This window comes from Mus caroli, chromosome 12 (assembly GCF_900094665.2).
Source record: "Mus caroli chromosome 12, CAROLI_EIJ_v1.1, whole genome shotgun sequence".
In the NCBI taxonomy this organism is placed as follows: Eukaryota; Metazoa; Chordata; class Mammalia; order Rodentia; family Muridae; genus Mus; species Mus caroli.
This window is the reverse complement of record NC_034581.1, coordinates 105,284,460-105,307,158: the sequence shown is the minus strand read 5'-3', so window position 1 is coordinate 105,307,158 and position 22,699 is coordinate 105,284,460. Positions and strand designations below refer to the sequence as shown.

Below are 22,699 nucleotides of genomic sequence, written 5' to 3'. Positions count from 1 at the left end.
CCCCCTCCCCCCTCCCTCCCTCCCCCCTTCCTTCCTTCCTTCCTTTTTTTAAAGGGAAGTGATTTGGGGGTTTGTTTAGCTGGAGACAGAATCTCACTATTTACCCTGGCTGACTCTGAACACCCAGGGATCTACCTGCCTTTGCCTCCCAAGTACTGAGCTGAAAGAGTGAGCTGTCATCACACCCAGCCACTGCTGAGCTCTCTGAGATGTGAGGCTCCAGAGAGAGGTCTAACCAAGTAGCACAATATGGGAGTCTGCAGAGGAAGCAGGCAGGGAGAGGAACCTAAGGAAGCCTCGGAAACGCAACGCCATGTGTGAGGAGTAGGGAAGCCATGTGGCCTAGGCTTCGAGAATAATCAGAGACTATTAGAGAACAGTGCAAGACCTGAGGGGACCAGAGGAGCCGAAGAAAAGCCTTACTGGCAGGGTCGCTCAGCTCTGCAAACTTGGTGCATAAGTTCCATCCCCAGAAGCCAAGTGAAGAGGGAAGGAGAAAGCCAAGGCTACAATGGTGACCTCCACACCTGCCACACCATGTAAATGAGTGCACACCCCTGCACGCACACACACACACATGCACACACACTAAACAAGTTACGTTTTACTTCAACTTTCAAGAGCTCGTAGGGAAGGCCGACCTGTGGTTTCAGCTCTGTAGAAGCATAGGAAGGTGGTTTATAAAGAGTTACCTTGCCATGACCTAACTCTGGACAAGCTTCGATAGAATCCATCTCCTTATTGTTAGCTCAATGAGAACATCCACCCAGCACTATTGTCAACCAACAGGTTCGGTCATCACTCCTCACCCAAATTCCTGCCAGAGTGGCAGCTCTGTCTAGTCTGTGCACGCTGGGCCTGCCATGCTGTTGCTGGACACCGTTCATAGTTAAATAAGTGTCATCATCTTCTGGAGAATTCTCGAGTGGTCACGGCAGCCACTCAGCTGTAGGACAGTGAGGTGTCCTCAAGAAAACAGACTCACTGCAGCCATCATGCAGCCTGGGACAGCCCGACTCTGACACCACAGAACATAGATTCAAGCTCTGGCCCCGCCTCCTGCCCACAGCTGCCCTGACCGCCACTTGTCTGCTCAGATGGAAGGCCACCTGACTGATGCTGAGGAGGTTGACAGTGCTTCAGACAGGGCAGGGACTGGCGCTGAGCTGCCTCCCATTTGCACCTTCTGTAGATGGTGCTGATTCGAATGAATGCAACCTCTAACTTCAAAGGGTCTCAACAGTGAGCCATCCATGGTTGCCATGACAACAGGGGAAGGGAGCAGAGCTAACCCTCCTGAGTTTAATCTGCTGCTGTAACTTGTAACACCACTTTGTGCTTGAGACATGATTTAGGAAAATCCCTTCTAGAAACCCACATCTTACCCACTACATCATCCCTCCAGCCCATGGCCTGGAACTCTCAACCCTCCTGATCAGGCTCCAGAGAGCTGGAATTTCTGGTGTGCATCACTACACCATTCTGGGATGTTGGTGTTTTAAGTTCAGAAACCAGACAGTGCCTGGAATGGTGGCCCAGGCCTGACACATGAGCTATCAGGACACTGAAGCAAGTCCACTGTGAAATCAAGGCTAGCAGGAGCTACACATGCGACCCTGCCTCAAAACAAACAAGAAAAAGGAAGAACGAAGGGAGGGAACAGTTTGATGCTGCACCAGACAAGCACGCTGAGTACACTGAATCAGAGCGAGTTACCTCCCGGAGCTGGGCTCCCCCGGACACACTCAGCCCTGAAGGCACAGCAGGGCCGCCTTCTGGCTGGACTGCTCTGCTCTCCTGCAGGCTGGCTGTGCTGACTTCTGCCTGGCTTTCCCAATTTCGATTTTTAGGTCCTAGGTATTTCTCTGGTCTCAGAAGAGCTGAGGTACTTCTTTTTTGTGGTTCAGGTACCAGTGTTTCTTCAACTTCGACAGGCTGACCGTTCTATGTAGTGTTGCACACCCAACAATAAAACAAAATGAAAACTTGTAAACTCATGCATTATATGCCATCATGAACATCTTAAGGCACAGAAATGTCAAGTCAAACTCAAGGAACTTTCTAAACCATTTTTCTTTAGCTAATACCCTTTAACTACCGCCACACTCTTATGAACATCAAATGGTGACCAGCCATTCAGGAAGTCTGGGCTGACAAACAGTGCTGTGGGAACTTGTCTAAAGTTAATTATCACCTTAAAGCATATCCCCGGGGCTGGGGTGGAGCTCAGCCTCGGACAGAGCTTGTGCTTGCTGTCAGTTAGATCCCCAACACCCAGCAACAACATGCTCCAGTTCACTTCTTTTTGTTTTTTAATATTTATTTATTTATTATTATATGTGAGTACACTGTAGCTGTCCTCAGACACTCTAGAAGAGGGCGCCAGATCTCGTTACGGATGGCTGTGAGCCACCATGTGGTTGCTGGGATTTGAACTCAGGACCTTCTCACCAGCCCTCGAGTTCATTTCTTTTTTTCTTTTTTTTTTTTAATTTTTCGAGACAGGGTTTCTCTGTGTAGCCCTGGCTGTCCTGGAGCTCACTTTGTAGACCAGGCTGGCCTCGAACTCAGAAATCCACCTGCCTCTGCCNTGTAGACCAGGCTGGCCTCGAACTCAGAAATCCNCCTGCCTCTGCCTCCCAAGTGCTGGTCAGTTCATTTCTAACTTATTACTTATGCACAACCTTGAATGCGTTATAATAACCTTGTCATTATATTTCAAGCACCATAAGCTCGTCCCTTTTTAGATTCGCTTTTTAGTTGTATGCATGTACTCATCTGTGTGGGATACGTGTGTGCGGGTGCAGATGCCTGCAGAGACCCTGAAGCTGGACTTACAGGGGTTGTTAGCCACCTCACACGGGTGCTGGGAACCAAACGCGGGTCCTCTGCAAGAGCAGAGTCACCTCTCCAGCTTCAAATGCATCCTTTGAAAGCACATCCTTCAGTGGATCTGAGTAATTACAGCACGTTCTCAGGAGAAGGGAAACCTGCCCCTCAGTGCCTCTGTCTCTTTTACCCTCCTAACTCCCAGTTTGTCCCCAGGGACATGGGCCTAATCGAGCTCCGTCTCCATGGCTTCCCGAGGCTCACTGGAGGAAACCCTGAGTGACAGTCTAGCCAATGCCCTCTGAAAACACCTCCAGGATGGCTGTAGTGTCAAAGAGCTGACCTAAGGACACACAGGCTGTGACGGCTGGCACCAGGTACCATGTGTCCCTTAAGTCTTTTCTGTTTGTCATGTTTTTGTTCTGAGATGGGTACAACAGTATTGCCCAGGCTTGGCTTCTATTCCTGGCCACAGCTGATGCTCCTACTTCCGGCTCCTGAGTAACTGGGACCCCTGGCACCCTACATCCAGCTGCCCTAACCCCTTTCCACGGTGAGAGTCTCCTTCCAAATAGTCACGGCAACAGTTTTAGGAGGAACGCTGGGTGTGGCTGCGGGCTGAAGTACCACATGATCCCTCAGGAAGGAATAGGAGATCATGCTGAGGGTGTTCCTGCCCACCCTAGCAGGACAAAGGGGACAATTAGTGGAGCCTACAGCTATTCCCAAGGTAAGGCAGCTAGGTAAACCCAAGAGCTGTTTCCAAGACTGAAGAGGTGGCCAGTCCTAGGGAGCCTGCGGGTCCCATTTGTCTAAGGCAGTCTGGGTGTGCCTGTCCTACTGTGCAAATGCCCAGGCTGATGACACCCACAGGCTGAAGGGTAAAAGGAGAATGCCTAAATATTCTCAGTGGAAACAGACCCCATGACAGAAGACTAACAAGAAAACAAAATGTGTCACAAACGTGCAGTTCTCTGCATGGGCAATGCCAGAGAAAGAGGTCAGAGAGGGTTTCCAACTTCAGATTCCAGATACCATAAAGGAAGGACAGCCACTGTCTAGACAAAGGGAAGACAAATGGAAGAAGCTGGTAAACACCCAAGCAGTATCAAGAATGGAATCCAAGGGCAGGCGGAGGTGGTGCACCCCTTTAATCACAGCACTCAGGAGGCAGAGGCAGGCAGATTTCTGAGTTTGAGGTCAGCCTGGTCTACAAAGTGAGTTCCAGGACAGCCACCGGCTACACCGAGAAACCTTGTCTCGGAAAAAAAAACAAAACAAAAACAAAAACAAAAACAAAAAAAAAGAGAAGCATTTAAAAAAAAGAAAAAAGAATGGTATCCACGGAGCTGGAGGGATGGCTCAGGAGTTAAGAGTGCTGCCTGGGCTTCCAGAGCCCAGGTTCTATTCCCAGCTCTATTCCATGTGGTGGCTCACATCCATCTGTAACTCCAGTTAATTCCAGGGATCCAATGCCTTCTTCCTGTCTTGAAAGGCAAAACGTATGCACATGGGACACAGAAATACATGCAAGCAAAATAACCAACATAAGATTATTTAACAAGAGAAAGGAAGGAAGCAATAGGTGGAGACACTGTAATGGGCTAAGTCAGGGACTTGGCTGGAGGACCAAGCACAGCAGGATGGGTTCCGTTTAGAGCTGAATGATTTTTAAGCTCCCTAAGTAACACATCGATCGGGCTTCCTTCCTAAAGCTCTCTTGTCCCCACTGTGCAGCTGTCCTTGAGGCTGCCGCACCTCAGGCAGCCCAGCTCTGCTCCTTCTCCACTCCCTCACAGGAAGTGGGGGGGGGGGGGGGCAGGCGTCAGCCTCTCCGCCCTGGGCTTCTCCTGTAACTCCAGCAGGCTGTCCTCAAGCCTTGTTTGCATCAGTTCTTAAACTCTGTTACTAAGGAGACTAAGAATCCTAAGAGCGAACTCCAGTTTCCCAGGTATCAAATGATGGCTCTGCTGGGACGCCACAAGGTTCCCACAAACCCTTCTTCCTTACCTTTTCATTTTCTAATTGGCAGAGAAAATGAACCCATTCCCACATCCCTAGACAGTATCAATAGGACTTGTCTCAAAAAATAAAACCAAGCCAGGCCTAGTGGCGGATGCCTTTAATCCCAGCACCCCAAAGGCAGATTCAGACAGGCACACTCTGTGGGCTCCGGGCTAGCCTGGTCTACCAGCATACATGGCCACAAGACCTGAGTTTGGTTCCCAAGACCCATATCAGGTAGCACATGAACACATACACACACCCATATAAAATATATTTTTTTAAAATTAAGGTTAGAGTTTTCCATGACCTTCTATGAAAGGGCATCCTGGTTACATACAGTACACACTTTGAATCAAAAGCCTTTGGCCTGAGACCTAGAAACACTGCACCCTGGGCCTGGCCAGTCACCCTCCAAGTCTTACTGTAATACTTCAGGTAGGAATGATCACTAAGAGAATGTACAGGGCCGGGTGCAGTGCACACACACACCTGTAATCCTCACAATGGTGAGACAGAGGCAGGCGCATTTCTGTGAGTTTGAAGGCAGCCTTGTCAACCCAGTAAGTTCAAGGACAACCAGGGCTATATAGAGACCCTGTCTCAAACAAACAAACAAAATACAAAATTTTATATATATATATAAAATTTTTATATTTTTATATTTTTCTTTTATATATATATATATATATATATATATATATATATATATATATATAGGTCAGGGCTAAGGAGTAGCCCAGTGGCAGAGCATGTGCCTAGTCCTTGAGAGCAGTCCTTGTCACTAAGAGTGACTGGAGGAGGAGGAGGAGGAAGAGGGAGAAAGAAGAGGTGGACAAGGAATATGAGACTGATACTCTTGGCGCAAGGAGCGCCTGATGTGGAATACAATAAAAGGTGGTGTACTGCTGACATCAGTGCTAAAGGCAAGATAACATTTTTAGTCCTATTAGAGGGTGGATCCATGGCCCTACCTCCAGGGCTCAATATACATCTCCTGGGCCCAGGTGTCATCTGTCCAGGCCCCAAGGTACTAATTGTAAACTAGTTACCAACTTCACTCCACCTTAGAAGCCCCTGATCTACTGCAGGTAAAGAAGAGACCACAGCAGGCAGACACTTCTTCCCACACTCCTCTGCCTCATGAGTACCACTCAAGGGTACTCGATAATCACAGAGACCAGCTCTAGACAGCCATGGCCATGTTCCACCAAATGTGCTTACCAAGGGAAGCCATGGGCAAAAGACACACACTCCCACCCGTCCAGCATCGGTGTAACAACTGTGGGTTTGGGGACCTCACTGTGATAATGTGTCCTGAGCCCCACCTGACACTGTAAGATGTAACTGAAGGAGGGTAGGGAAGGGAGCAGAGATAAGGGTCCTGTCACCACACAGAGCATTACCTGTAGGGTGTGCCAAGCTGACTCTGCCTCCTCCACACAGAGAGCAGCTGCTATGGACGGTTCCGGGCCGGCCAGGCCTCCAGTCTTAGAGTCTGTGCAGCCCACGGTCAGGCCCCCATCAGCTTTCTCCGACAGCAGCACCCCAGGCTGCAGCCGGCTATGGCCTGGGTTGAGCTTACAGTGCCTCGACAGCCCCCCTTTCCCTATGTAGGACTTTCCACACGTCTGACACTTAAAGGCCTTGGGTCTCAGGGCACAGACTTCAACGTCGAAGAAAGCAGGCTTCTCTGGAGGCTCTTCCTCCTCCTCCTCCACGCTCAGCTCTGAGTAGTCATCGGAATCCGACAGACGCCCTTCTGCTAAGTCCTCGGTTTTGATGAACTTGTAGTCTCTGGCTTTATACCTGGGAGGCCGGGATACCCGTCCAGATCGAGTTCTTACCCTTAAAGATTTCTTCGACTTCTCAGTATGTGTTGTATGCAAGCTGGAAATCAACAGGCTAGATGGCACGGCTGCAACTGCGCGTGGACCCGAGGCTGCCACGGGGCTCAGAGCGATGTCACACCCGTTTGCAGTCTCGTGAGCCTTGGCTCTCTTCAAAGGGACTGGATGGAGGTCTGGCATCATCTTCTGTACAAACACCCGAGGAGCAGGAGGCTGAGGGGAGCGTCTAAGGAGCTGCAGCTGTGACTCCGTCCTCCCCAGGGCCTGCACCCTGAGCTGCTGAGGGCTGGAGACACACACACCCTTGCTGGGGCTTCTCCCAGGTGGCTGACTTTGTCTTACTGTTCTGAGTTGGATGGTAGCCAGGGGGTGCATTGTTCTTTCCTTAATTTTGGTGTCACCAGATACCTTGACACAAATAGCTTCAAGTTCCTTAAACACGAAAAGAAACCGGAAGGAGCATTATACTTCACAAACCTCTGTGCTGCCCTCCCCACCCACACAGCGCTGTGAGCCGCATAAAGTCCATACTGAGAACCGAACTCGGATCCTCTAAGACAGCAGTGTATGTTCCTAACCACTGATCCACCCTGTGGACCTGTGTGTGCGTGTGTGAGTGAGGGGACGGGCGAGGGGGAATGGGAGGGAAAGAGAATGTAAGCTATGTGTGTGAGGGTGCTTGAGAACTCCAGAGATCAGATCCCTGTAAGTGGAATTGCTCCAGGTGGTTTTTGAGCTGCTAACATGAGCACTAAAAACAGAACTAGGTCCTCTGGACGAGCATACAGCATCCTAACTAAGCCATCTCTCTGGCCTTCATGACATCATCTGGCCTTCTACACGATGCACAGACATATAAGCATGCAACAAAACACCCAAACACATAAAATAAAAATTTGTTTAAGAAGAAAAGAAAAAAATATTACAGCCAGGTATGGTGATACACATCTTTAATCCCAGAATTCTGGAGGCAGAGGCAAGTGCGAGCAGATCTCTGCAAATTACAGGCCAGCTAGGGGTATGTAGTAAAAGCCTGTCTCAAACAATAAAACAAAATAGTATCGTCACAATCTGGGAGTGGTGACACGCACTTGTCACCTCCGCATTCAGGACAATGTAAGAGAACCTGCCACAAGTTACAGCCTGTGCAACAGACTCTATCATCTATCTAGTTCACCGTCAATCATCACCTCAGCCAATCATCACCTCAGCCGATCATCACCTCAGCCAATCATCCCCTCAGCCGATCATCACCTAAGTCAATCATCACCTCAGCCAATCATCACCTCAGCCGATCATCACCTCAGCTGATCATCACCTCAGCCAATCATCACCTCAGCCAATCATCACCTTAGCCGATCATCCCCTCAGCCGATCATCACCTCAGCCGATCGATCATCCCCTCAGCCGATCATCCCCTCAGCCGATCATCACCTCAGCCGATCATCACCTAAGTCAATCATCACCTCAGCCGATCATCACCTCAGCCGATCATCCGTCAGGTAAGTCAGGTCATCTCTGAGCCTGACTGCACTCTCAAGACTGTTCTGCTGAGTGCAGCTCCAGCAGGTTCACTCTCTGCAACCGAGCTCACCGTTCTCCTGCTTCTAACCCTCTGTTCCCAGCATCTGCTCAGAGTGCCACTGGCCTGTACTTATATACACGTGTGAGCTTCTCCAGGAACACACACCTAGAAATCTGCACTTGCAACGGTTTCCTTTTAATCCAATGAAAACTTAACTGTGTATGTTCTTTGACCCAGCAGTTCACTTTCTGACTCTATTAAAAAAAAAAAAACAACAACAACAACAACAAAACTGTGCAAAAAGTACGTCCTACATCTGAGGCAGCACTTTCTGTAATAGCCAGATACCCACCAAAGAAGAGGGCTGCCTTCAATAGCATCCCAGGAATACTTACTAAGCACTGCCTATGAGAGACAGCCATGTGTGTCAGGAATGAGCTGTCTGGGAAGAAGCTGGGGACAGCAGGAGAGAAGAGGCCCTGCACTTACAGAACAGAGATGACTAGCATTGAGAGAGAGACAGAGACAGACAGACAGACACTATCAGGCACGGGCTTGTGCCCTCCAGACAAATTAATATGCTGGACTGGTGATCACCTAGTGTGTGTGTGTTGGGGGTAGAAAGGACAACAATCCTGTGCACTGGAGAATACTGGCTTTACCCACCAGATGCCAGTAGCATCCCTAATCGTGACAAAGTCTGTGTTTCTCCAGGGGATGTAGCCCCGCTCATTTGAGACCACCAGCAAACCCTCTGCAGAGCCAATCTACCAGTGAGAGGTAAGTGACAGAGTCACACAGGAAAGAACTGTCACTAAAGTCGAGCTGGAACACACCCTTGTCTGCATGCCGGCCGGGTACACTATTACAAACTGCAGCCTCTCTTTGAAATTAAGGAATAAGACATGTGGGGATTAGGTGTTCTGTGAGCCCCTAATTCCTGGGCTACGTGTGACTCAATGACAGTTAGTTACTGTGCACATCCTCAAGAACCATTGTTTGTTGGACTTTACTAAAAGCCATCCACACACACCACACACACACACACCTTGTTTTAGGAAAACTGGTCTGATTATTGATCCTGACTGGCTTATTATGTTATATGGGCTTATTATGTGTTACGTGGGCATATAATGTGTTATATAACACTTGACACTTTGTTTTGTGTTTATTTGATTTCAGCAGTTTTTTTGTTGTTGTTGTTGTCTTTGGTTTGTTTGTTTATTTGTTTTTCCAGGCAGGGTTTCTCTGTGTAGCCCTGGCTGTCTTGGAACTCACTCTGTAGACCAGGCTAGCCTCAAACTCAGAAACCTGCCTGCCTCAGCCTCCCAAGTGCTGGGACTAAAGGCGTGTGCCACCACTGTCCAGCTCAGCAGAAGTTCTTAAGTCCCCCTGGCACCCATTTATAAGCATCCGCTCACTCCCTGTAGGTCTGTAGGATTACCTCTCCTGGGACAATCCCCTCAGACCTGTCTTTTCAAATGTTTCACTGACGATTCTGAAAGGAGACAGGAGTCCCCAGAGACAGGTCAGGCAGGGAACACTGCCACAGTGACACAACAGAGGCCTTCAAGAAGACGACTGTCTCTCAGGTGCCTTGAAGGTCACAATGAATTTGGTCAGGCATTACAAGGCACTTCTGTCTAAGGAAAACGGAGGCTTCTTGGAAGTCTAGGACCGCGCACAGCTGTTAGTGGAATTGAAGTGTGTCTCTAGGTCAGGAACAGTGAAGATGAGACCCACAAGACCAGAAGGTGGTCACTGGCTTGTACTTCTGGTCTGCTGTCCCCACAGTGAGCCACAGCTTGCTATCCTGGTTTTATCAATGAACCCCAAGTGTACCCCGGAATGCTGCCTCTTCTCTCCTGCATTTCCAGGGGGCACCCAGCCTGGCAAATCTAGCTCAGCACTAGCTTTTCAGCTGTGTGCTCTCAGAGACTGTTTCCTTCTTCTGAATGTATTCAGTTAGTTACATCTCTAGCTTTTTGTCCTTGACCAGCTATCATCTGGGTCTTGCAACACTTCCTCCAAGTCCTCAGACTCCTTGGGGACAGAATCCTTATCTGCTTGGCCTCTGGGTTATCATGGCACAGTTTAGGCTGGAAGATTATCCTGCACACCAGGCCACAAAGGTCCATTCTTTCATTATTTCGAGTCTGGTTTTCACCATCCCCATCACACCAGCTACCACCAGCAATTCTATCGAGCTAACTTTGATTAAGTTTGCTCTCCTTTGGTGGAAATTATATCACTGCCTCTTTCCAAAGCTGTCATATCAAATTCAAAGTTGTGGCCATAGTTAGCAAGGTGAGGAGGACACAGCCTTAGAGTACAGCAAGCCGAGACACTGACCCTCTCTTGTGTGGTTTCCCCGGGGTGGCAGCGATGTGGTTCGGTTGACAGAGTGTTAAACCACAGAGGAGCCACTGTGTTCAGCCCCAGCACCGCAGAAACCTCTAGAGGAGGGGAAGGAAGGATTAGAGATTTAAAGTCATGCTCAGCCATGTGTCAGGTCTGCAGCCACCCTGGGAAACAAGACCTAATCTCAGAAAGGAGACAAAACAAAAAGCAAAACATGTCATGTGGCCGCTGACAGCCGTGCAGACGCCCCGAGCAGGAACTTCACGGAGGCTGCACCAATGGTGTGTCACGTCTGTCTCAGACTTGCTCCCTAGGGCAGCAGTCTACCAGCGAGGAACCTTAGATAGTGAGCCATCCTTCCTGCAGGCAGAGAAGCCAATGCCCAAAGAGGGTCAGTCACCAAGGGTCACTCTTCTAGCAAGTGCTGTCAGGAAGACACATACTGACTTACCAAAACCAGTAACACAGGCTTCCAGCCTTGTTAATTTAAAAAAATTGTGTGTGTGTGTGTGTGTGTGTGTGTAGGTCAGTTCTCTCCTTCCACCTTTTTTGGGTTCTGGGTTCAAAGTGAGGCTGGCAGGCTTGGGTAGCATCAAGAGCCTTTTCCCACCAAGCTGGCCCACCTTGGTGCTTCCCCTGTTTTAAACTAGTCCCTCAACCAACTGTCCAGTCTTGATGACCAATGGGATGCACACCTTGAATAGCCAATATCTACCTCAAAACCACTGGAGACCATAGAATTCTACTCTCTGCCCTATTTTAGAATCTGGTGGAGACAGCTCTCTCTCCTGGTCTCTTCCCTGAGGTGAGGTGTGTGTTGTCATTTGCAAAGCCAGCAGGTCTTCTTACAACCGACATAGAGTACCTCCAGTTTCAGGAGCTACCTGGACCCTCCCAGGAGAAGCCAGATTTTAGTGGCTACTCTCAAAACAGCCCAAATCTGTGTGAGCAGGGGGTTAAACCCGCCGGGAGGGAGGTAGTTCTGCAGTGCGGCGCCTTCCTGTGTTTCTTTGCTACTGTATTGGACACTGAAGTATGCCAAAGTCTCCAGCAAAGTTCTCTCCACTCTGGCCCAGTTCTGGGTCAGTGGCTGCGCGTGCCGCCACCGCTTTCCTCTAAATTCACTCAGCTCTGGGTTCCAGTGTCAGGGCTCCAGAACCGACCAGGAGAAAGTTCTCCCTTGTCACACACACACCCCCCCAAAAACGTGACTTATGCTACCCGCTGGCCATTGAGAATACACTTGGGCTCGGTATAGAACCTGGCATAACTTCTAGCGCCCCATAGATGCTGAAGGAAGGACAAGTTGCTGTCGGGCGGGCCAGGCGCGGAGGGGCTCGGAGCAGGGCTGTGGGCGCGGAGGAGGAAGCAGGACGCCCCGAGGAAGGCCGGGCGCGCGGAGCTGGGCGCGCACGACTCAGCCTCCGAACGCGGTCCGCAGCGGCCAGCTCCGGCCCCTCCACCCCGCGCGGCGCCTCACCTGCGGTGTCAGCAGGCGCGGGGCCTCGGCGCCCGGCTGGGCGGCCTGCTGGGCCCCGTCCCGGAGCCGCTGCGCCGCGGCCGGCAGCGCGCCGGGCGGTGGCTGCGCCCGAGTCACCTGCTCCAGAACTCGCCGCAGCTGCTCGGGGTCCAGCGGAGCCAAGCGCACGGTGCCGTGGCTCCGGCCGGAAAGAGTCGAGCCACTGCCGCCGACATTCCCGGGCTCCGGTTCCGCGCCCGCCATGGCGGCCTATGGGGGGACTCGAACCCGTGTCGCCTGTTTAGGCGGGGCGGAAGTGCGTCACCCGGTAGAGGGCGGAACCTACGCGTGCCCCGCAGGCCAAAACATCTCAGAGGCTCCCGGGCTTGTACAAAATTGCTGCGGCCGCCGCTCTGTTAATGTTTCGATCCCCAAGTGTCGCTCGCTCCATGCTGATGTCCCGGATCGGATCCTCAGTGGAGGTCTTCCGAGTTCCCGAGTCCGGGGCTTACACTGATCGCTAATCCTCAAATTGAAATGTCTTCCTAACCCCGCTCGAGAAACTTGGCGTTACAGTCACGCACCACTCACTACTGGTTTTATGCGGTGCCGGGGGCTGGAACCATATCTTTATGAATGCTAGGACAAAGGCTCAACCAAGTTAAGATTTACAAGGGGGCTTCTCAAGAGGGAGCCAGTTTAAACGTCTGAGCAGTCAGTCAGACATACATGTTGGTGGCTTTCAAGTTACAAAGGGTTACAAGGGTTGCTGGAGGAAACCTTTTCCCCTCTGCAGTAAATGAGTTTAGAGGGCGGCTCAGGGTGACTCTAGAGGATCCTTTCACAGACTGCGGTCTGGTCAGATAAAACCATAGCTCACATTATAATTTATAATCCATATGTATATAAATATGCTCACATATATAAAGTGTAGTCTCTTGTGAGGTTCCTAGAAAATTGCAAGTTTATACCTGAGAAAAGAAATAGGTAATATATACATAATTTATTGTTGTCTTAACATTATTATTTGGGGGAGTGTGGAGTTCAAGACGCGTTTCTCCGTGTAACCCTGCACAGAGTGTCCTAGAACTCCCTCTGTAGACCAGGCTGACCCTGAGTGCTGGAAATGAAGGTGGGAGCCATCATGAACAGTTTTTTTTTTTTTTTTTTAAAGATTTATTTATTATATGTAAGTACACTGTAGCTGTCTTCAGACACTCCAGAAGAGGGCGCCAGATCTCGTTACGGATGGTTGTGAGCCACCATGTGGTTGCTGGGATTTGAACTCTGGACCTTTGGAAGGGCAGTCAGGTGCTCTTACCCACTGAGCCATCTCACCAGCCCTCATGAACAGTTTTTAACATTATTATCTTAAGCATTTCTATATAGATGGAATATTCTCTTTATGTTGGCAACCTTCTCAATAATTGTCAATTATGCCGGAGTCCTTGCTTGACACCCTGCTGGCACGAGGCTTCAGCCCGACTCCAGGGTAATGAGCGCTTTTCCCTTCCGTGTGTCCGCTCAGTTTTACCCTGCCTCACAATAGGATTATAAAGTTTGCATTTAATTTCATTTTTGTTTTGTCTTATGTGTATGGGTGTTTTGTACACAACTCGTGTTACTGGCAATCCCCTGGGACAGAGAGATGGCTGTGAGCCACCATGTGGTTGCTGGGAATGGAACCCTGGACTTCTGTAAGAGCAGCCAGTGCTTGGAACCACTGACCCATCTCTCCAGCCCCAAAATGTTTTTATATTTGACATTAGTGCTCCATCTGAAGCCTCCTCAAGTATTTCCGGGGTGACCCATCCCACAGCTACCTGGCACCTAGAGTGAACATCTCCAGGGCAGGGATGACATATTACCCATTGGGTGCCCAACACAAGCTCTGGGCCAAAGTATACACTCAGGGATGCATGGATGGATGGCTGGATGGACAGACAGATGGATGGGTGGATGGACAGACAGATGGATGGGTGGGTGGGTAAATAGATGGGCAGATGCATCCATCCACCCATGTGTCCACCCTTCTCACACTTCAGTCTGTCCATCCAGCTCCCCAGCCTCAGCCTAACTTCTCTCTGTACTGTAGTGGTTCTGTGCGTCAGCTCTTCCCTGAGTAGCACAGTAGGACCACTGGTCAACACATCCTCATTAAGCCCCTGTTAGGCGGATGAGGGTCCTATCAATCACGAGTCAGTGTGAGATGAGGGAGACGCATAGGAGAGGGACTGGGGACAGCCTGCTGCCAGGGAAGGCTCTGATTATTGCATCTCACCAAAGGATTCTCTCTCTCTCTCTTTTTTTTTTTTTTTTTTTTGGTTTTTTCGAGACAGGGTTTCTCTGTATAGCCCTGGCTGTCCTGAAACTCACTTTGTAGACCAGGCTGGCCTCGAACTCAGAAATCTGCCTGCCTCTGCCTCCCAAGTGCTGGGATTAAAGGTGTGCGCCACCACACCCGGCAGGATTCTCTTTTTATTTTAAACTATGTATGTATGTGCCTGAGTATATGTGTGTGTATATGTATGTGTGTATATGTGTATATGTATGTTATCTATGTGCCTGAGTATATACTATGTGTGTGCAGCACTTGTGAGCAGGAACATCAGATCACCTGCGGTGGTTGTAAGCCACGGTGGGTGCGTGCCTGCGTGCGTGCGAAGGGAACTGACCCCAGGTCTGATTATCATCTTTATCATTACTGAAGCCAGTTTCCACCCTGCAGTGTCCTGAGTTACTCCCCTGGCATCTCACTAAGGTTGTCCACGGGTCTTTGTCTCAGTGGAACAACGACTGGCTCCATGTATGGCCTGGAGCTCACATCTGCCAGCCTCAGCCTCCCGAGTGCTGGTGTTACAGGGGTCTGTCACGTGCACACTTACTTCTTTACTATTGTCTTCCTTTTCTCTTCCCTCTAACCGCAAGTCTAGAATTACCCCCATTTTCCAGAATATCGACTCTGGTTTGTTTGTTTGTTTGGTTGGTTGGTTTTTGGGGTTTTGTTTTTGTTTTTTTTCCCCAGACAGGGTTTCTCTGTATAGCCCTGGCTGTCCTGGAACTCACTTTGAAGACCAGGCTGGCCTCGAACTCAGAAATCCGCCTGCCTCCTGCCTCCCGAGTGCTGGGATTAAAGGCCTGAGCCACCACGCCCGGCCCCGACTCTGTTTTAACAGCCTCTTGACACCGTGCTGGAGAGAAAAAAAAAACCTTATCGTTTGAATTGGAGGATGTGTACATTTCAAATTAACAGACAAAAGATGGGTTACCAGAAGACCGGATTAGATCATGAATGCTGAATAATATTGGTAAAGGAACACTGAGGGGCCAGGCGTGGTGCTCTGCACCTCTGATTACAGCCTGGAGGTCCTTCTGCCTCCAGTGCTGGGTGGGGTTAAAGACAGTCACCACCACGACTAAATTCAAGATAATTTTAATTTTTAACTAATTTATTTATTTTAGTTCTGTTTTATTACATTTTGTTTTTGTGACAGGGTTTCTCTGTGTAGCCCTGGCTGTCCTGGAACTCGTTCTGTAGACCAGGCTGGCCCCAAACTCAGTGATCCGCCTGCCTCTGCCTCCCGAGTGCTGGGATTAAAGGTGTGCGCCACCACGCCCGGCAAAATAATTTTTTTAAAAAGACTTATTTTTTATTATATGTAAGTATATGTAGCTGTCTTTAGACACACCAGAAGAGGGTGGTTGTGAGCCACCATGTGGTTGCTGAGATTTGAACTCAGGACCTTCAGAAGAGCAGTCAGTGCTCTTACCCACTGAGTCATCTCACCAGCCCTCAAAATAATTTTTAAAGTACTTTGTTTGTTTGTTTGTTTGTTTTGTTTTCCAAGACAGGGTTTCTCTGTGTAGTCCTGGATGTCCTGGAACTCACTTTGTAGACCAGGCTGTTGGCCTCGAACTCAGCAATCTGCCTGCCTCTGCTTTCCAAATGCTGGGATTAAAGGCATGCGCTACCACTGCCCAGTTTAAAGTACTTTTTAAGGTTGATTTTTCTTTATGTGCATGTGTCTGTGTGAGTGAGTGCCACTTGTGTGCAGGTGTCCAGGGAGGGCAGAAGAAGATGTCTGACCCCTGGAACTAAGAGTTCATTACTGATACTGTAACTAAGAGTTACAGTAAATCTCCCACCCAAATATGCCCTAGCAATGAAAACACAACGGAATTAATATGAACACATGCTGAGTGCCTAGATTGGGCAGATCTACCACTACAACCATCTTCCCCATATAAGAGACCCTTTAGAACTTGCGGTTTCTCCAGGCCAGCTGCTTCTGCTCTGCTTTTCTTCTCTTCCTCTCCCTCTTCCATTTTCTTCTTCTTCTCTCTCCCAACCTTCCGCTCCACCGTCCCTTTTATCTGCCCAATCATCAGCTCTCCTTTATTTTAGAAACTAAGGTGGGAAGCAGGTTTACAGGAAATCACCTGAGTGCTGACTCATTCCTTGTTCACAACCACTCACTGGAGAACGGAATTAACATCAAATAGAATTAGCGCCAGGACAATCCGCAGCACTGGACCGTCAAGGCTACATCAGAGAGATAGCTGCTTTCTTTGCTCTCCCATCAAAAGAGCCAGTCCTGTCACCATCTGCCAGTCCTTTTCCATGTTCACTGATACAGAAAAGTCATGCCAAAAAACACAGTCCAAAGGGCCAGGGTCCAGCTTAGAGGTAGGGGGCTCACCCATCACTCCCGGGCTAGCTCTGAAAATGAAAAACAAACAGAAACAGATTACCATCTCCTTGCACTGATAGAGTCGATGCTCAGTTGTACGAGCTGGAGGAGCCCAACCCACGGCTCTGTGCAGATGGATAAGTTCACAACAGCTGAGGTAAACCAGCCCACCTCATGGTGGAAAGCCACAGTTACAGCAGGGAGAAAAAGAAAAGCCAGCTTGAGATCTAGTCTCAGTGCCCAGCTCCATGCCCTACTGTGTCACTGGCTAAACCAAGTACCAGGAACTCGCATCCAAGACATGACACCTGCAGGCCCCTATTCTGGGGGCCGGCAGTCCACTTATTTTATTTTAATTTTGTATGTAATAACAACAGTCCCACCCACTAGCATGAAATCCATAGCTCTCACTACAGCGCAAGCATTTATCAAGACCTTAAGCTCTGTGCACTTGAGCTGCGGTTCCCTAATCCAGAGTCCAACCACATTGGAGAAAAGGATAGAGCCGACAGGTACGGTAGTCCATTCTGTAATCTCAGCTGTCAGAGGTGGAGGCAGAAGAATCCGGAGTCTGGGCTACGAATAACAAAACGCAGCACCCTGCACCCACAAAGGAGCTAAAAAAAGGCGAGGAGCCTAGAAAGCTAGGGGGTTTTGTTTGTTTGTTTTTGTAAACACCCATGATCAGCCAAAGACTAGGAAATTCCGTGAGAAAGGTGTTCACTGCCCTCTGCCTCCAAACGCAGAACTAAGAGGACGAAGTGTGGAGTCGAAAATCTTTGACAGAAAGCAGGCAGAAACAAGCGAAGTCTTCTGGACAGGCGGTCAGTGGTGCCGGGGTCGCCCAGCGCGGGCAGTCTGCTTGCGGTAAATACCCGCGGAACGCTTTGCCCCGACCTGCGTTTTCAGCGTTAAGAACTGCAGTGAACACTGAGGTCCACCGGAGGCCATTCGTCTTTACTGCACAGCCAGGGAAACTGGAGTCTTGGGAAATGTCCCGGATGACCAGAGCCGGATTTAAACGAGTAATATAAGATGTCCTATTCAAGTGGCTGGTGGGGCCGGCGACAAGGGATAGAAGGAACTTCGGCTCTGTACTGGCTGGCGGGTTAGGGTAGGAAAGAGGCTGAAGTCCACTTTCTAGAATTTAGAATGGTAGTGCTTACAAATTACAAAGCTTCTTCTAAAAAGTTACTTCTCTGGCCCGTACGGGGATCGAACCCGCGACCTTGGCGTTATTAGCACCACGCTCTAACCAACTGAGCTAACCGGCCAGACGGCTGAAGTCTGCTCTCAGACAGCCCACAAGGTTTGTCCTTGTAGCAGCCTGTGCTCCAGGCTGTCTGGCTCCTCCCCTTGTCCCCAGGGTTCCAAGCACCCGCCCCTCTCCCACGCGCTCCCCGCCCCACCCGAGCTCTTGCTCCGTGTGCTACTCCTGGAGCAGATGAAGAAACTGACGCGGGGGCGGGGTCCTACAGAGAACCCAGGCGTTTCCAGGGAACATAGCTGTTGCCGGTCAGAGCTCCGAGAATATTTGCAGCGAGAAAACTGGGGAACCAGCGCCGTTGTCATGGCTGAATCAAACTTAGAATACGGAAAGCCAGACAGAAAGCGAAGAACGACCGCGAACTTCACAGCATCGAGTCACCAGCAGCTGCTAGGACCTTAGCTGCCTTCCTGCGGACCTGAACCCCGTGCTAGTCCGCCCCCCGCAAGGTCTGATTATTTATTTGTCATTCTTAAAGACTATTTTTGACTGGACTCAGAAGTAGAAACTCTCAGCGAGAACAGCGCACGCCACTTGGCGATCTATCTGTTCCTGGAGTTTTTCTTTGGCTTCCCTCATTTTCTTGGCCAAAAGTTTAGCCTGTTCTACAGCCTCCTCCTCGTTTCCCCAGTGCCCGTGCGTACGAAGCACCTCGGGGAGTGGCTGCGATTTCCCTGTTCTGGATCTTTCAGCTTCCTCCTGACACGGCCTGGAATTCATTTCTAGCTTTCTTTCAAATCGAGGCAGCTCTCCCGCCTCGGCCTTCCGAATACTAAGATTACAGGCACGCGCCACCACGCCAGGCTCAAAAATGTCTTTATAAATCGTTGCTAAGTCCAGTAACGCATGGAGTGAACGAGACTGAAGTTTTTCTCAAAAACAAAACAAACAAAAGAGCCACCACCTCTGCATCTTGGTTTAAGTTCGGACAATATCACGGACGTACACGAACTTTGTATCTGGCAACCTCTTGGCCAGAGTAACACCGCTTTGCAGATTCCCCTAAAACCTCACCCAAAATGAGGTGTCGAGCAGAGAGGCAGGAGACCGGAGGCATTTCCAGATAGACCGGGACTCTTCAAGCCAGTAAATAACTTAGCTGGGTGAGGGGGCGCTTGCCCACCTGTAACCCCAGCATTTGGGAAGTGGAGACAGGGGGATCAAGAGTTCAAGGTGGCGCAGTCGAGTTCGAGGCCACCTGGTTTTTACCCTCCCTTTCAGCAAGACTCCTACTGTCACGGAAGGCAGGTTTCCCTGCGCCCCTGTGTGCAATCTGTTTACACAGCCCCGGTATTTATGCGGTGAATCTTCCACCACCACGTCGTGCACTCTAAAGGGCCGCAGCCAAGCCGACCTCAGCAAATGCTGCGAGTTCGAGCCCACTTCCCCAGGGATGGGTCGGAACCGGCTTAGTGCCCAGGTTCACCCGGCTACCGGACGCCTGGACGCGGCCAGGCACAATGACTGAGAGGGAACGCTAGGGGGCACCCGAGACCCACGGAACTCAGAAACCAGGCCGCTAAGAGTACAGAAAATTAAGTTTTCTTAAGGGAGTGGATATACAGCATTTTAAATAGACCACTTTCTGATTTTTCATTTGTTCGAGTTTTTGAGCTATAGTATCATTTAGTCCAGGCTAGCCTCATAGCTGAGCATGGCATTGAACCGCTCCTCTTGTTTCCATCTCCCTGAGGTTAGGAATATAGGCACTCACTGGCAAGGCTGAATTTTATGCCGTGCTGGGGAATCGAACCCTGGGCTTCATACAAGCTAAACTACCAAATCAGCGCACCCGCAGCCCTATGTTTCCTTCTAGTAGAACTTTTTGTGTTGCCCTGTGTTCTGTTGTTTAGCTTTCTACATGAGAGTCGTTGGCCTGACTCGATTTCGTTGAGTTCCTTTTCTGGACAGTCAAATGCACGAGACCAGAGAGCAGTTGTTCTCTTTTTGTCTGTCTGTTGGCTCTTAGCCGGAGATGCCTTCAAGGGCTTCTTGCTGAAGTCTTGAGTTGGCTGTTCTCCATGCCTGCTGCCCAGCTCATCTTCTCAGCCTTCCCTATCCTGTGCTGGATCCCTCTCCCGGCAGCCCCAGGGGCTTGTCTCCCTCACTTTGGACGTCCATCATCCATTGGTGACTCCTGGGAAGTGATGAGCTCTCCTTTCGTGTGTGACCCCCATTTTGCCTCTGCCCCCACCACACCAATAACTGGGGATTTCTAGAAGAGAATTAGAAGCAATTGGAAGGCCACACTCCTCTGTCTTTTATGGCCAGTGAAATATTCAATGTCATGCCCCCTGTGCTTCTGTGAGTCTATCCCAAGGTTATCACATTGGGAGCTAGCCTACGATTTAAGAAAGACAGTTTGCAGCAAGGGCAGTGGTGGTGTCCCCACCACTTCTGTATCAAAAGATCTGGTGGAAAGAGTCACCTGACAGGAAAGCTGGAGTGTCGAAGGATAAAAGCATTTTCCAAAGTCTATGTAGCTGGAACTATGTAGCCCAGGCTGGCCTTGAACTCCCAGAGATCAGCTTGCCTCCACCCATAGCCCCAAGCCACAGTGCTGGGACTAATAGCACGAATGTGTGACAACCCCTTTTTCTGTGTCTCTTGCTTTTTCTGGACACCTGAGTTGATTCTCCTGGCTTTCTTCACTAAGGCTCCGTGACTCTAAGCTTGTCCTTTTTCTCTCCCCTCTGCAGGGGCTAGTGATCAAACTCAGGGCTTCGTGCACACAAAGCCGAGTTCAGTCACTGAGTTCTAGCTTTTATCTTCCTCTTCACATTTTTAAATTTTGACATAGAGCTCTGGAACACACAGTCAGAGGAAGGCAGAACATTTTCCATAGAGAAACTGAAGTCCTGCTTGTGAATTCTGGGCTTGGGGTGAGATGGAGAAGCAGAAAACAAATAAGGAAATGAGAATAATTTAAATGTTTCACTGCACAATGTGTGCATATGAAAACTGTTAGACAAAAAAAAAAAGAAAAATAGACAAACAGAAGGGCTTTTCAGATGTGACTTCTATTTTATTTTATTGATTTATTATATATTTTATTTATTATATTACAGTAAGTACACTGTAGCTGTCCTCAGATACTCCAGAAGAGGGCTTCAGATTTCGTTATGGATGGTTGTGAGCCACCCTTGGTTGTTGGGGTTTGAACTCAGGACCTTTGGAAGAGCAGTCGGTGCTCTTAACCACTGAGCCATCTCACCAGCCCCAGATGTTATTTCTAATTTGCTAAAACGCATCAGTTGTTCCAGGGGCCAGTTTTTTTGTTTTTTGTTTTTTTTTTTTTTTTTTTTTTTTTTTTTTTTTTTTTTTTTTTTTTTTTTNTTTTGGTTTTGGTTTTCCGAGACAGGGTTTCTCTGATAGCCCTGGCTGTCCTGGAACTCACTTTGTAGACCAGGCTGGCCTCGAACTCAGAAATTCACCTGCCTCTGCCTCCCGAGTGCTGGGATTAAAGGTGTGCGCCACTACGCCCGGCCAGGGGCCAGTTTGAAACACACCCTCCATAAAATATGTACATGTTTAAACCCTTTGCACCCAACTTCTTCTGGGCACAGAAACACAGGGAGTCGGAAGCCATGGGCTGGTGGCTGGATTCAGGGATCCACCAGGAAGTGACCCTGACAAAGCCCTATATCATCTTGGGACTCCAACAACAGGATATATGGTTTCTATTGCCCAAGTCAGCAAAAACACTTCTCCCATATGCCTGTTTAACTGGGTCAAAGGGTAAAGTTTGTCCTGAATCCTCAATGCTTAAAATCAGGTTTGCCCCTAGACAGATAGGAATGATACAGAGGTGACAGGTGCTGATAACCCTTGGCTTTTGGACAAACATTTATTAAGCACTTGCAGTGTGACAGACCCTGTCAAGCCTTAGGCAACAGCCCCTAGGAATTGGGTGGGACACCAGGGACATCTCATTTAGTCTTCACTGCGACCACTTGGGTGAGGATTTTTCTTTTTCTTTCTTTCTTTTTTGGTTTTTCGAGACAGGGTTTCTCTGTGTAGCCCTGGCTGTCCTGGCACTCACTTTGTAGACCAGCTGGCCTCGAACTCAGAAATCCGCCTGCCTCTGCCTCCGGAGTGCTGGGATTAAAGGCGTGCGCCACCACGCCCGGCTTCTTTCTTTCTTTATTGAATTTAAATGCAGTTTATTTTTAGACAACCCACATGACTTTTTTTTTCTTTTTCTTTTTGAATTTAAATGCACAGGGTGAGAATTTTTCAACCTCACTTTACAGTAACAAGAATTTAGGTATCTCGTCTAGGTCGCTTTTCATTATATCTCCAATGCGTGCAACACTACTTTTAGCAAAGTAAATGTTTGTTGAATTAAGCAGTAAAACTTACAAATTACACAGCAGTAGCTATCAGGCTGCTTTGATGCTCAACTGTAGGTGTTGTCAAGAACAGGCTCCAACTAGTGTTACAGGCAGTTAAAGCTCAAGGAAATTGTTCTCGTCTGGTTCAACATCGTTACATTCTCGTTACATTCTCGGGAGAGCTGGGAAGAGTCAGTCCCACCAAGGTCGCCTACTCACTAAGGTAAGAAATTAAATTTAAAGCAGCGAGAGGTTGCATAGCGACCAAACCGAGGCGGCAGGCTGCACCGCGCATGCGTGAACGGGCAGCGGTTTTTAAACCCTCTCCTTCGCGCATGCGTGAACGCCTGTCTCAGGAACGCCCCTCCCTCCGAAGGGT

The 22,699-nt window shown here is 49.3% G+C and overlaps 1 protein-coding gene and 1 non-coding gene across 5 annotated transcripts in view; both read right to left on the bottom strand.

Annotated features, from left to right (window-relative positions):
* Positions 1-12,292, bottom strand: part of Znf839 (zinc finger protein 839) — a 22,248-nt gene extending 9,956 nt beyond the window's left edge. For 3 of the 4 annotated variants that reach the window (XM_021179352.2, XM_029484970.1, XM_029484969.1), the window contains exons 1-3: positions 12,050-12,292; positions 6,240-7,115; positions 1,717-1,944 (exon numbers count right to left, since the gene is read on the bottom strand). In XM_021179352.2, the coding sequence (XP_021035011.1) occupies positions 1,717-1,944; positions 6,240-7,115; positions 12,050-12,292 (1,347 nt within the window). Of the gene's footprint in view, positions 1-1,716; positions 1,945-6,239; positions 7,116-10,560; positions 10,665-12,049 lie in introns of all 4 variants that reach the window. The other variant, XM_029484971.1, reaches the window with a different exon arrangement.
* Positions 12,293-17,919: 5,627 nt separating this feature from the next.
* Positions 17,920-17,993, bottom strand: Trnai-aau. Its single transcript has one exon. It is a non-coding gene; the product is annotated as a tRNA-Ile (tRNA).
* Between the last annotated feature and the right edge of the window lie 4,706 nt (positions 17,994-22,699).